Below are 15,264 nucleotides of genomic sequence, written 5' to 3'. Positions count from 1 at the left end.
AGCCAGAAGAAGTTGTGCTACTTGTACTGCCTGTCTAGCAAAATCTTTATGAAGTGCCCGCTAAAACTGACCTAAACAAAAGCATTTCTGAAGAAGTGGATTAAGTAAAGTTTTGGAGAATAGATTTTAATAGAAGTTGGAAACTGGGATATTTACAGATGTAAATGCTTATCATTTAGGAGAAGCAGAATATGGCCCTGTAACTCAGGAATGATTCCTTGAGTAAAGTTCAGGATATAAAGATGTGAATTATTGGTTTTAAAGGGGTTGCTTGCTTCCTTGCTTGCTTTTTGTGGCTTGAGGGTTATCTTTGAGAAATAATTGCCAGAGACAACAAAGTGAGTGTAGATTCAGCATAGTTTGCCGCTTACGCTCTGTAATGCCAAACCCAGGCTTGAGTCACAAGGGTTAAACCGGTTGTTACTTGCTTCTTTTTGTGTGAAGATCCCTCTTATGCTGCCTGAAGTGAAAAACATGGACAAGGAGAAAGGAATACAGTGACTGGGTGGGTGGATGTGTTTTGAGGGAGGGGGAGTAGGATTTTGAAGGCTATATTACAGTACAAGACATGATGTTTGGTCCAAATTGGCTAATATTTTGCTTGGAAGCCTATGTTGACCTCTGAGCTCTGCTTTTTAATTGAAAACAAAACAAAGAATCCCAAATAACTCTTACTGGATACAGGAGGGCAACCAGGTTGAGTATACATAGGATATACAGTATCTCAGCTGTGGAGGTAAAAGAGTGGAATCCTTGACAGAGTCTGGAATCTCTGACACCTCCAATGTGTCTCTGAATTACAGATCTTGCATGCTGCAGTTTAGGGACCATGTCAAAATGTCAGCAGCTGCTTCCACATTTGTAGTGTTGACAATATGACCTTCAGGTTAAGAGATCTCTGCTGACGTGAGCTGCACCCAGTGTATGTTTGTTTTACTCTATTTGGAGCTTTTGTAGTTGCATACTTCCAAATGACCATAAAGCAAAGCAGAGCATGAAATAACTGTCTTTTGCACTTGCAAAAGGCTTTTCTAGTACTTAAGCACTGATGCTTCCACTTTTTTATTGTGCCCTGGGGTATAATACTTTGTGGTAAAGCACATGCAGCTTTAATGAGAAGAAGGCAAGAAAGGAGAAAATGTATTTCTTGGCAACACTGTCTTTGTACTAGTTGACATTTGTACCTGGAATGGTAGGTTTGCAAATGGGGGGAGTTTGATGGGAGGTGTTCTAAACAAGAGGTCAGATTTAGTCTCTTAACCTGTCTCAGCTCAGTGCTGGTAAATGCAGCTCAGCATAGTGATACTGCCTTGGGTCTTTTGTCCAGGTTTTGCTTCCTGTATGCAGACTATGTTCAAGTTAGTACAAAGTTGCAGTAATGTGAGTGTGCTATCCACTTCTGTTAACTCTTTTTTTTGGGTACTTACTGGAGATGGGGATAGCAACTGGCATGAGATTCAGACATAGTGATATAAGTAATTATTGCATGGTGTGTGCTTCAAGGGCTTATTATGCATTGAGATAAGTTTAGCCTAGTCACTTTCACTGAGTCTATCACCTCTTTATATAAAATGATAGCTGATATGAATCAAACCGTAATTCTGAATATTAAGGCTGTTTAAAGTAGGGGTCTGTCTCATTAACCAAGTTAAGTTGTAGCTTGGAAGGCCTCTAGTCTTCTTCATAACTGCACTACAATCTGATATTATTTGTGAGCTTTGTGTGAACAGCTCCGCCATCCCCTCTCGATTTTGGGCAGACAGTGTGCAGCATTACTGTCAGACATACTTCTAGGGAGATGGGAATCAGGCCAGGCAGGAATTATTACAGGTAGTGGTAGCTGTGTCTACCAGTGACTGCACTTTGCAGTTATACAATGTTTGCATTGTTTCTGTCTTTGTCCTATGACAGACTTATTTGTCTTGCACCCCAGCCTGCAGTTTCCTGATTAGAAAAATACAGGTTCTGTCAGGACAGTTGCTTAATAAAGGCACATGTTGAAATACTCAGGAAGAGAAAACTGGTTTCTTGGAAAATTACAAATTGCTGAGAGGAAGGACATAGCATGCTGATGGGCTAGAAAGTGTGCAGGTTTGATTGCTGGCCTTTTCCTAATCAGTAGCCTGATCTTGTGAGTAAAGCAAGGCTGAGCACCTGGAAACTTAATGCAGATATAATTTTATTGGCTGAAATAGTGCAGATAGCCAGGGTCAGTCTCTTTGAAGTGTGGAAGTACTAGCCCACTTATAAGGACTCCTTGTCTCTACCTGCCTTCTGTCACAGCAGACTTGTAGCTACAGCATGTAGCACTAGAAGTAAAGGGGAAAAAAATTGGCTTGTAGCAAGTGAGGAAAAAAAGCCTGGAGACAGCAGTAGGTATGTGCCTGCTCCAAGCCAGCAGTTACAGGCTGGCTTACACAGGAGAACTTTGTTAGTTCTGCAAATTGTTTGTGCCTCTGAGAGATCATGCTTTTTTTTGTGAACAGTGGCCCTTTCTGCCAAGTTGAAGGACATCATGTGTCTTATATGGCTACTGTATCTGTTACACAAGCGACAGCGCAGCAACAGTAGACTTATTTAATGTGTCTGATGTCAAATTTATTTTTAAAAAGCAGTGTAATTCATTACTGGTGCCAGCCCAGATATTTGCTATGACCACAGTCAACACTTGTGATACAGCTGTTGCTGCCATTGCACAGTGAGCTCCCCAGTTGGAGTGTAGGGTAAAATTGAAGCAGGTTTTTCTTATTTGCAGTCAGAAGTCTACAGCATAACTGCATACTTACAGCCTTCTGTTGGTACTTGTGCTGTATAGTTGTTGGGATTAAGAATTTATGGTCAAACTGATGTTGTTTGAGGCTGTATCTTTTCTTTCTATAGATACTCTTCTGCAGGTTTTTGTTTCTGCACTGATGAAGTTTTTGCTGATGTTTAGACTTTAAACAGGTGGGACAATTCACCTAGTTCCTTAAGATGCACTTTTTTCATAGTCAAGTCAGAAATAGGAGCATATGTGTAGTTTAATGGCTCAATTATGGTCTTGATTTAAAAATGCTACTTAGAATGCGTCTTTATCTTACAGCTCTAAGAGGAGTTGCAGATCAGATAGAAGGTAGTAGAAGGAGTAAATCATATAACTGATGCATGACTGTAAGTATGTTTGTCACAGCCAAATTGTAGCTGTGCTCATCTAGTGTTTTGCCCTTTCTCAGACTTTGGTGCTTTTATATTAAACTAACAAGTATCTCACTCTGTATTTTCTCTTTTTCTTTGTTGTTCAGTGATGTGGTACAAATTAAGAGCAATTATCTGCTAAATGTCGCTTCTTTTACAAGGGCGAATATTGTTGGATAGTGTGGGAATTTACAAAACGTTGCCTTTCTCTGCTTTTGGGATTTTTCTCCCCTCTCTCCCTCTTGAGAAACAGGAAAAAAACCATTTTCTGATGACGACATTAGTGTCACATTGGCATTTTAGAGTAGTTGCATTAAATGGGCTGTTCTTGGAATTTGGATATCAGTAGTCTGTCTTTTTACTGTGGGTACAGCAATTTGCTAAAGTAGGCACCTCTTCGTGCTTTGCCAGTGACTAAATGTGCCTTTCACAGGTCCACCTGCACACCTTCTGTTAAACTGAACTCATGCCCATTGACTGCTGGAACCTACCTACATTTTATTTATAGATGAAAGAGTAAGGGGGGCAGAGTGTGGACTGAAGAGACTGAAAGTCTCAGAAACCTCACTCCCACCAAAACAGTACTTTCTTTATTCCCACCTTCACAGAGTTGTATCCTTTGGGCATGGAAAATCATAGACATTTTCCTAAAACATCTGGGTGATAAATACCTGTTAGAGCCCAATGCTGACTCGGTGTGAGCTTAAACATAGTTTCATATTCTGAGTTCTGTGCTCTTCTGTCTTCTTTTTTTCCTTCTTTGGAATATGGGTTTTCTTGTTGATAAACCACCACTTTTGAACACATTTAAAAGCAAGCTAATGGAAACATTTGTTTGTAAGTAAACTAAATGGACAAGAATGAAGACAGTCCATGAGTTTAGTGGAAGAAAAAAATCAAAAATCACCTCTGTAGTATAGTTAAATGCAGTTAAACATTTGAGGTTTCTAACCCCGGATCCCTGACATTTGCAGTCATTTTGTTGAGGAGCTTCATTTTATGGAATACTGTGAAATGAAAGGAGTGTGGGGAAATCCTATGGAAATAGTGACTCTTGAACTGCTCAAAATGTAAGGATTTCAACTTGCTTTCTGTGTTGGTTCTTTAGTGAAATGCAAATTGAGTTAAGAATGAATGAACAGTGTCCAACCCTCGAGGGTTTCTATGCTTTGCCTGGATTGGGGGCTAGAGTTAGGAGTGGCCACATGAGTCTGTGCTGAGTTCATTAAGCTGAGGACACCAGCTGTGCTATTATTAGGGTTTTTTACAACAACATGGCAGATGTTCTTAGGCTCTGTTCCAGCCTCCACATATGGTGCAGTGGAATACATGGAAAAAGAAATTCTGACAAATTGTTTTCCCATTCAACAAACAGATTTGAAAATTTTTTTCCACCTGTGTAACTGGACAAGATTTTTGTTAAATTGATTGTATTAAAAACCAGTTTGAAGTATTTGAAACAAGAACAAAAAATGTGCTCATATGAGAGCAAATACAAGTGCTTTATTTGAAAAGGAGGACTTGAGGGTCTAGCCAGAACTCAAGTTTGGAAGCGCATGTGTTTTGCCATTTAAGTATTCATTTTCTATTTTCCTTATCACTGACATTTAGACAGGATCCGTGCTGGATTACTTTTTGTGTCGGTATATAGTGCAGAGCTGTACCTGCAAAGATTTTGAATGATGGTGATGAGACACAAGAGAAGATGTAATATACACCGAGCAAAGAGGTATTAATAATGAGATTAAAGTCTTTGAACAGAAGTTCTGCTTATTATGTTACAGTGATACAGCACATAGCATGAAGAAAAGCATGTTTTTTCTTTCTTTTTGTTGTCATAAGAGTATGTGTGTGTCTTGTTTTAAATGTGTAATTATTTTCTCTCTGGAAGTCACTTAACCAGTTTAAATACTCTCAAAGTATAAATCACAAGCTGCTCTGTGGAGTTCTGATATCCTCTGTGTTGTACAAAATGCAAAAGGGAGGTATCTGCCAGGAAGATTCAAGTCTGACTTAATGGCAGACCAAAAGTACATAAAGAGCCGAAGAATGCAAACTATTTATAATAGGTAACAAATATGTCTCTATATCTCATGTGTTAGAGGTTTTTTAGCCATGGTTTTTTAGTGTTGTTGCTAAGCAGAACAACAAATGTTTAAACAATTCCCTGTACATCATCCTTTCCTTTCTGTCATCAAAGTATGTAGTGTTTTTTGAGTTAAAGCAGCTGAGATGGTGCATGAGTTGTTGCCCTCTGCTGAGCACAAAGGGAAGAAAATTGAACACTTGAGAAGTTTATTTATGAATTTTTATGTGTCCATCTCTCAGCTTCTGAACTCTACAAGGCAGCTCTCTCATACAGCTCTCTCATTTTAGTATGGTTAAAGTGAGAAGTACCCAAATTAAGCAATCTAACACACAGTTCCTATTGAGGCTCTTGTGAATGCATTTTCTCTATGCATGTTTCTTGCTGGATGTTAGAAGAACAGACCATACCATTAATCAGATCTGAGTACTCATCCTCTGCATTGTTTTATCTGACACCAAGGAAACAGTGTGGATGACCTAATGTTTTTTGGGTTTTTTCATTCTTAAGTCAGTGAACTGATTTTAATCAAAATGCTCTGATGCACTTGTAGGTGTATATTGCTGATAAGGGATATGTCTTTAAATCTAGTCTGAATGTGATTTCTCCTTTTGATTTTCCTATCCCCAAACTGTTAATCTTTCTACCTTCTGGTAAGGATGCTATTTTAAACCATTGGAGAGCCAGGAAATTCTTCAGGCTGTTTCCACAACATGGTCTAAAAGAGCTAAGTGCAGAGTGTACTGCACTGTGGGGAGCAATGAGATGTGACCCTAGAATTCTGTGGTGGTTGATGTGAGTGCTGTTCTACAGCTCATATCTGGTCATTTGAGAGCACCCAAGTAAGCAGGACTGTGTGCTGAATCTTGTGTGTTGGTAACTCAGGTTGATAGCAGTGAGTAATCACTGCTATTTGAGTAAGATTGTGACAGTTCACAGAGTCACGTAGCTCCTATGAAAAGAACAGTTTCTCCTGTGTTACTGAGATTACAGTGTGGGACCCAGAGAAAATTTAAGAGGATTAGTCATGGCATGCTGCATTAAGCCTGGCTGCTTAATCAGAAGGATTTTTTCCTGAAGATATTTTGTTGGCAAACCTGGGAAAATTGGGATCTTGATGAGCTCCAGAGGCTTGTTTTGAGGCCTGGAGCAAGCAAAGTCCTAAAATGTGCTAACATGACTGGTTAGAACATGTTTTTCTCAGGTAAGAGGTGAACTATCACATCTGCTTGATGGGAGAAGACTGAGCTCAATGTGCTTGTGGTATTAAGCTTGCCTTCTAGAATTGAGTATTGGCTAGAATAGCTTCTTACTGTATCAACTACTTTCTAACTGGAAAATAATTGCTTGGATTAAAGTGGTTGAGTCTTGCACAGCCTTGCACTGAAACTATTAAGCTTGAGTCATCTCCCCCCTCTTCCCCCACTTCTGAAATTTAGCAACCTGTTCACTTCTTGTGCATGTGGTGGGAGCAGAAATGCATTTTCCTTTTCCAAGGATGTGCTTAGAGGAAGCAGTTGTGCTTGTTAAGTCTTGACTTTCAGGATGCCCTGCAACTCCAGTGATGCCATCAATGATGTTGGTTCACATACCTCTTTTGGTAGAAAATGCTTGCATGCAATGGGTTTGAGCTGAACAGTTGACAGTTATTTTAATTTCTCTGTAACTCTAGATTGCTTTAGACATATAGGTGCTCATGTGGGTGCGTATCTTTGTGGGTAGATGGAGCAAAACTCATCCTCTCACTGAACATATGCTCTAAGTGTCTGTGAGAGCCTACTAGTACAGGAGCCTCCTAGTCAGTTTCACTCCTTCTTCAGCCTTAATCAGTATATTGTAAATAGTGTGGGAAATACCATGTTAGGGGTATGTGTGTAATTTGTTTTATGAAGGTTCATTTTGCTAATTGATAGGCTGATAGATTATTGCATACTCGTTGGATATATTGAAAATTGAGTGTGGGTTTGTTTGTTTACTTAGTAATTTATTTTTTAAATAGCCCTCCCTTCCACAAGGTGGATATTTCCTTTTTATTGCTATCTTACAGGACTGAGCATGTTTCTGCTTCAAGTCAGCAGCAGGAAGATAAATCTGTGTTCTAAAATGAGTGAAGTTCTGAAGAAGCAGATCTCCCACTCTCTCTCCCTTGTCCTAGTTTAAAATTAGATCTGCTGGCCTAACAGGAAGGGGCTTGCATTTCTTGCTCATTTTCCAACTGTCAAGCAGAGCATGTAGTCATGCTGAACAAAGCAGCAGCATTCCTGGATCCTTTTAATGATGTATTCAGAACTCCAGTGCCTCCTGATTTAATGAGTACAGTGAATGTATTCACAACTAACAAGAGCATGCTCATTAAACAGCAGTAAGTTAACTGTCCTATTCTCTTGTAGCAATCCAGTTCATAATTAAATGGTGCCATATCTGAATACAGCACTGGGCTGCCAAATGGAGAGGTTAAATGTTCTGTGGATATGTGTGGTTAGAAGGGGTTGTTGGAGTATAAGTAATTTAGCTTAGCTTGTCTCACTGATAAGGATACTTTTCTTGGTGGAGACTTTGTGTTTACAGCTCCCAACCAACTAAAAAGTTTAAACTTAAGCAATCATAGTTTTAATTTAAGTTGTCTTTTAGCTGGTAACTTTCAGTTCTATATTCTACTCCACTGCACTACTACTGTTATGTAAATCCAAAGAGTCACAGCTATACTAACTGGATTTACTAGACTGTAACTAAGGGCAGAGTTTGACTTTTGGTTGTCTTTATTGCTACATAAACTTAGTCTTAACAATCCTGGTGAATAAGTGGTGACATTGAAAAATGAAGAGATCAGTTTAGTGTTTTGGATTGGGAGATGCAGGCTGAACAAAGGTTAGGCTGTGTAGAGACAGGAGTTTGTTAGAATTGTCTTCACTAATGTTGAGGTGAAAGTAGCAGCTGAGTTCTCACCTAAGTTATCTATGCACTAATTTTTTTGCAGAATTGTTGGTGAAAATCTAAATATTGAATTCTTATGTTTGCTTTTATTCTAAGGTCTGTTCTGAAATATTTTGGTTTTAATAGTTACTGCCAATATTTAATATTGGATTTGGAGGCAGAGGGAATTAGAGCCTGAGGGAGGGACAGCATATGCACACTGTCTGCTTTTCTACTGGGAACCTCCTGACACTGTCTTGGGGCCTTTTAGCATAATCGGGATGACACCAAGCCAGTTCTTGTTTCAAACCAGCTGACAATCTGTTCAGTTTGTGCTGTCTGCCTTTCTTTAAACTGATTCCAGAAAAAAGCCACACAGTCTTTGGTACCTGTTTGCCATCTGGAGAACGAGGCTCCCACGTGGGTGGGGACAGATGTACAGAATGTTTGATGCAGCCCTCTGCAGCTGCTGTCTCTTACTGCAGGCTGGCTGTACCTGGCTCTGATCTCTGCTCCTCAGCCAGACCCTCCAGTTCCCTGGCATGTGCTCCTGTGAAAATCTGTCAAATGGATGCTGAACTCTCTAATAATTCCTCTTTTCCCCAAGAGCCATTTTCATTCAGATATCCCATGTAAGCATCACTGCTTGTCTTCTCCTCTGCCCTTTGATGCTAACACTGAATGGTAAGGTGTTAGCATTCCTTTTAAACATGAACTTCCTGCTTCAGTCATGCTAGTATATGTTGTAAAACCCAGGCAAAAATTGTTGTAATTCAAAGGAAGAAAATTTGCACACTCCAAAGTAAGGAAGAACCTGTTCTTTCCATCTTTAAGAAGAATGACCCACAGTGGTTGATTCAAACTAGAAACTGCTTGTTTACTTGACACATCCCGTGGAGACACACTTGCAGCTACAAGTGTCTTGTGTAGTGTGGGTATGTGGAGTGAGCCCACTGTGTGTAGAGAAGGAGGACAGAGGCTGGGAGGACATCTCAGCGTGTCTTTGGTTTGTTTTAATCCTCAGTAAAACTTTCTCTGCTGGTTATCTGGAAGAGGTGAATTCAGCTGGTTGACATTTTTGTGTAACTCACTGGTGGAGGTGAGTTCGGTACTGCCATAGGAGTACCACACAAACTGAGGCAGGGAATATTTTCTTGCTTTCTCCTTCTGCCCACAGGGGGTTTTTTCTCTCTGTGTGGTGCAGATTGGTAAAAGGCCTCTGTGTTTTTCTTCAGTTGTGTGTTTGATAGAGGGGAGTGAAGATGGTGGTTGCTTTGGTTTTTGCTTTTTGGGGTGCAGGACTGCCAGGACAGAAAAGTAGTGTTTGGGGAAAATGGTGCTTTTGTTTAAGTCTTATTTCTGAGGTTGAGTTTCTTTTAACTTACTTTGATACTAGACCACAAATGTGCATTAGATGAGGAAGAAAGGGGAGAGTTCCCATGTTCCTCAAGCCTATTTTTGCAAGGTCTTAAATCTGTCTAAATTAATTCTGAACTTCGTCTATATTTAGCTTAAATGTTTTTATATAAATTCTGAACTTTGTATTTGGTTTACAGCTTTCTTATAGTAGCCGTATAAATTATTTTATACTTTTAATATTAAGATAGTCTACAACTCTGCCCACTTGCTCAGGGAACAATCTTGCTCTTTACTGACTATATCTGGGTATCAGAAAAGCTGAGACACATTCCAAATGTTCTAGTTCTGAGTAATAATTTGTCCTGCCTACATACAGTGTTTTCAGAGAAGCTGCAGGGGGAGGATTTTGCACTGAGCACATAGTTGCTTTTGTGGGTATGAAAGGGCAGTGTAGGTGATATCTTTTACCAGAAAAATGATCCACAGTTTTCTCTGTAAACTCTCTTGGTTCATTACTTCAATTTACATCTTAACACTCACTGGGCCCAATACCAGGTGCTACAAAGGACAAACTTTTATTACCTTGCATTAGTAAAACAACACTAGTTATTAACACAAGTGACTCCTTCCTCCAGTCTCTCTGGATTATTTTTAAAGAGTGATCTTTTCACTCCTTACCACCAAGCTAAGATGGTAGTGAAAGTTATATTGCAAGCTATTTATATTGCAAAAATAAAATAATCTGGAAACATTTAATTGAAATACATTGTAGGTAAAGGAAATCAAGAAGTTTTTTGTGCTTTGCATATAGGCTTATTATAAAGGTGGGTTTTTTTTTTTTTGGTTGGGGTGTTTTTTCCCATAGCAAATGGACTATCAAAGAATAAATGTGCCAGACAGTAGATTAAATTACTTGAAATAACTTTGCTGTACTATCACAAAAGAGGTAGTCTTGAGGATGTGCAGTGTGAGTAGATGGATGGTATAGGTCATGTAGTGCTGAACTGGTGCTACTCTGTTGACACAATGTTTTATGGGAAGGCAGGAGACACCTGGTTAATGTCTTGAGGCTTTCAAGGTTCTATTGTGTCAGCAAGGTGACCTCATAAAAATCTGTGTATAAATAGCCTTTATCTGTCTATATCTATACAAGATTTAGTTGCCAGTCAACTAGAGTTAAATTCTAATTTATCTCCCTCAGTATTTAACAGTGGCACAGTCTAGCAGAGGATAAATAATTTTACTGCCAGTTCATTCTTGATTATAGTGTCAGCAAATGTTCCTGCTGCTGAAGATACGTGGGCAAGACAGATGGGAGATGGTAATTAAATGGACTCTTGGAAACCTAAAAGAAAAGTGTTGGTTGAAAAATTCTTAGTTATTAGAAAAACTGTTTTGCAACTTAAAAATAATGAAAACAAAAAATAGATTTTCACAATATACTTTATTACCTCCTGTGATATTGGGGAAACATCTCTTGAAATCCCAACTTGTACAGAAAGGGTATGAACAGGAAATCTCTCTTAGTTCTGCATGCTGCTGGAAAGAAAGAGTTTTCTCTGCAATTTCAGCCTTTAAAAGAGCATTTTATTCCCTTCCTTGACCACTGAAAGTGCTGTATTTGCATATTGCTGTAAATGTTTGTTCTGGGTTGTCTTTAACTGATTGCTGAAGGTATACTGCTGCATTTCTTTCCTTTCTTTTTTTTTCTTTTTTGCATTCTTTGGGAAGAAAGGAGAAAATTTTTCTGTTTGAAAAAATTTTATTTATTTTTACTTTAAATCTTCTTGTTTCACTATCAGGCTCAAATTTAATTTCTTTTACTGCAGGTGTTTCAGTTCATATTTATGATGAAGTATAGAAATGCACATGGGAATAGAATTATATTCGCAAATGTAAATCACCTCATCAAATCAACCATTCACCATATGGTGAATTTCAGTCTGCTGTAACCATAGCCTGATGCTTGGAACAGTTCTGCACTTTAGTATGTTAAATCTTGGAGTCAGGACTGTTGTGTAGCAGGAAAACAGTGGTGTGAAAAGGCACTGGGAATACCTGCAGCTTCACTGATCAAGTAAATGACAGTTCATGTACCCTAAAGGATCGATGTTATCCAGTCATACAGTTATGCTCAGTTTGGAATTGAGGAATAATCACAGAATCAGAATGGTTTGGGTTAGAAGAGACTTCTAAAAGTATATTTTTTATTAGAGTTGCCAGGAGCCAAAAGCTTGATGCAATAGGAAGCACTGTAAGGAACCATTGATGTAAGTGTGAGTCTTTTGGTTAATTACAATTGAAGTTTTAAAGATCTGTTTAGTTAGACATGATCAGACACATGACTTCTAATAAGCAAAATGAGATGAGAAGTGCTTAAAGTTGTGTTATTTGTTCTTACGTCTGAAGGAGCATCTGGTTTGGAATACTTTTTTCACAAAGGGAGTTGCATTTCATATCTACAAAGATTCAAGTTTATCCTTGGTGCAAGCTTGTCCCTGGAAGACAATGTTTACACATCCTTTGTTTTGGCACTATGTTTTCAGTTGGATCAGTCCACAAAAAATACTGGGTGCTTGGAGAAGAGGTGGCTGCAATGCCAAAATTGTCCTTAATGTGTGGGAATAGGAGGCTGGCTGAGAAGAACTGTTGTGGCTTGTTTTGGAAGAGAAGTTAGGAAACGAAATTGCTCACACTTTTCTTGAGGAATGATAAAATATTTCCAAATTCTTAAAAGTCTGTTGAAGTAACAGGTCATACCCTACACAAAAATGCCATTTTGAGAAGGGCAGAGTTTGTGACTGGCTTTAACTTGAAGGGTAATTTCAGGAAAAAGGAGTTTAATTTGTTGGAGTACACGTGTGATTGCCAGATGAGCTCGTAGCTCTGTTCTCTCATGAGTGTTTCAACACATGCACCAGAAAGCCTTAGTCTTTTGAGATGTATGCAGTTATAAAGTATGGCTTTATTTTGCCCTGTAGACAAATCTTACTGCTTTTGTGAAGACTCTGGAAACACTCTGCAGTGTTTTCCTGATGTTTAGAAGGAAAAGATTTGCTCTGTTCTCTCCAGAGGATTTTTGTGTATGGTTGTCCATACAGCTTTGTTCTCAAATTAAAAATTTTGGATGTGGTTATGAATGTAGATATTGTAATATGCATTTAAAAGATCAAGGTTTTAATGCAGCAGACTGAAAAGGGGAGTAGGCTAACCCTGTTTGATTCAGTTTGGTAGTTTGTGTAACTGCTCTGCCAAGAGAGGGTGAGGAAACTTGTGCGGGAGCCAAAGTTACAATTGCATTCAAATGGCCTTACGGCATCAAGAACTGTTCATGTGCAGGAAACACAAATAGAAGCAACACTTAAAGCAAGCCTGCTGGCCTAATGGTGAGATTCTGGTGGGGAAAAGGAGACACAAAAAAGGAAGAATGCTATGCAGATGATCAGGAGCAAAAGGAGTTGAAAACCAGGTACAGCAGGGGCTGTTTTGGAGCTGTAATCCCCCAGTACTGTTTGTTGCTCTTAGAGCTGAACTTTGACTGTAGTGTGTATGCAGAGGCATCTCTGGCCATGCTTTAAATTAACTCAGACAAAAGAAAGAAACATGGCAAACGCTGCTTTTAGTACTTTGCATTTTCCCTTACTCAGCAGTTTAGTTGAATGCTGTGTTTCGGCTATTGCACTGCATAACGCTGCCCAGCGTCTTTCTCAAATACTGCTGAGCTGAGCTGCTCTTGCGTTCCCAGATGCAGCTTTAGACCGGTGGGGCAGGAGTACAGACTTATGCTTTGGTGTTCAAAAGTAGGTTAGTGACAGTGTACTCTGCTTCAGTGGGTCAAGGATCACTGTTTATTGTGGTTGCCTCCCTCCCTGCCTCCACATCTAACGTTAAACTGACATGTTGTTTACCACCGTGAGATTTTTTTGAGAATAAGCCAGAAGAAATCTGAGCTAATATTTTAAGTTACAGATAAAACTGCTTTGGGCATCAGGTCTCTTAAGTTGTAGTATTATTGTTAAATATGTACTATGTTGGAAGCAGACAGATTGGTGCAAGAGGAATTGCTTGCACGCTTTTGCAGGCTTTCAGTTGCAAAGAAATTGCAGTTGTTTGAGGTACTCGTATTGTCCTGTATCTGTAGGACAATAGGACAGTTAATTTGTCACCAATTTCTGTTGGCACTCCTGGTGTTAATATTTAGATACTACATGTATTAATCTTTGCATATGCTGATAGGTAATTTGGTAGCTCTTAGCCCATTTATTGAAGCATGCCATTAGTGATGCCTGTCTAATTGATGTCCTCAACTTCATCTTGTTAAATTAAAATTATTACAGTATAAGGAGCTTAGACATGAGTGTTTCCTTTGAAATGTGAGGACTTGGACTAAGGTTATTGTCATTTTATTAGGCTTATTTTCTGGATGTGATTTGAGTTTGCTTTTCTTATCTGTATTTAAATTCAAAACCAGAACTTTAAAACAGAAAATGAAAATAAACCAGTTCAAAATTATTCATGAATTATGAGCAATATAAACTGTTTTCTTTGTAGAACATTTTTTTAAAAACAGTTTTTATTTTTAAATCCAATGGCTCTGGAATATTAGATTGCTGTTGGAGAGTTACATTCTTATATTCTGATGGCTGGAAGTCAGGAAAGCTCTTTAGATTTTTCCTCCCCAAATTGATCTTCATTGCTATAATCAAACAAGGAGCAAACTTGTTATAATTTGCTAGTTCGTTTTGCTACTGCACAACGTGGCTGAGTCTGAACTCCATGAAAAGAGTGAATATCCTTGGTGGATCTGTAAAAAGACCTTGCAACTGCTTCTAATCAAGTTTAACTTCATTTTTTGCATGTTCTTTGTTACAAAACCCATTTTAACTTCCAAAGTTGTTTAAAGGGCCTTTTTATTGTTGGGAGCTTTTGAGCTTTGGAACAATGCCCATAATAGCTGTTCCTTGCTCTGTGATTGAAGGAAGGACTGACTGACTTGAAGGAAGCTGACATTTCTTAATGAAAACTTTGCATTTTAAAACTTTATAAAAATACTCTGAATGTGTACTACCTACAATACCTAAAATCTTTAACACACTCAAAAATCTCAGTGCTACAATTGTTTTCAGACAATTGTAGGAAAGCAAAGATAAGGAAATGAAATGTTTTTTACAGCTTTTAGAATCTCTGACATGACATTGTACAGGAATGTAATTGTAGCTGGGTAGAGATGGAGCTCATATCTCCTGTCAGGCAGAAAAAATAGTGTTGGTTCTTTTCAATCTCCCTTCTGTCCCCACTGGCTCAGGTAGGATTATATTGCAACAGAATTGCACTTGAATTCTAGTAGAAGTCATGTCCTTAGGGAGTAGACTAAAAAAAAACTCTGAAGTGTTTGTGAGTGAAATGCATCTGATGGATTCTTGTTCATTTCTGTATGGCTCACTTTTTTTTCCTCTTGTAAATTCACATTTCACTTCCTGATAAAGAACATACAGGTACAGTGAATACAATGAATTTTTCTCCCTATTGAATTAACTTACCCACATTTGTTTTTTCTTTAAGATAAGTCTACTTCCAGTAAGGTGCTTGCATTCATCAGAGTGGCTCAGGATTTGTCCCCACTGTTTTTTTTTATCTCTAAAATACAGAGGAGCAGCTGCCTTGCATAGGTGTTAAGCAATTTTCAGTTTGTAGAGAGAAAGTCTTTTTGAAGGAACATGTTAAAAGAAATA

At 38.6% G+C, this 15,264-nt stretch overlaps 1 protein-coding gene across 3 annotated transcripts in view; it reads left to right on the top strand.

Moving 5' to 3' along the window:
- TRAK1 (trafficking kinesin protein 1) overlaps positions 1–15,264 on the top strand; it is a 125,928-nt gene that overhangs the window by 11,206 nt on the left and 99,458 nt on the right. For 2 of the 3 annotated variants that reach the window (XM_036378788.2, XM_054517245.1), the window contains exon 1: positions 1,105–1,123. The exons of the other annotated variant lie outside the window; for it this stretch is intronic. In XM_036378788.2, the coding sequence (XP_036234681.2) occupies positions 1,113–1,123 (11 nt within the window). In that variant the 5' untranslated portion in view covers positions 1,105–1,112. Of the gene's footprint in view, positions 1–1,104; positions 1,124–15,264 lie in introns of those variants that run through there. 3 annotated transcript variants of the gene reach the window in all.

The sequence above is a fragment of the Molothrus ater genome, chromosome 1 (genome assembly GCF_012460135.2).
Source record: "Molothrus ater isolate BHLD 08-10-18 breed brown headed cowbird chromosome 1, BPBGC_Mater_1.1, whole genome shotgun sequence".
Lineage (NCBI taxonomy): Eukaryota > Metazoa > Chordata > Aves > Passeriformes > Icteridae > Molothrus > Molothrus ater.
This window is presented reverse-complemented; position numbering and strand designations above follow the sequence as displayed.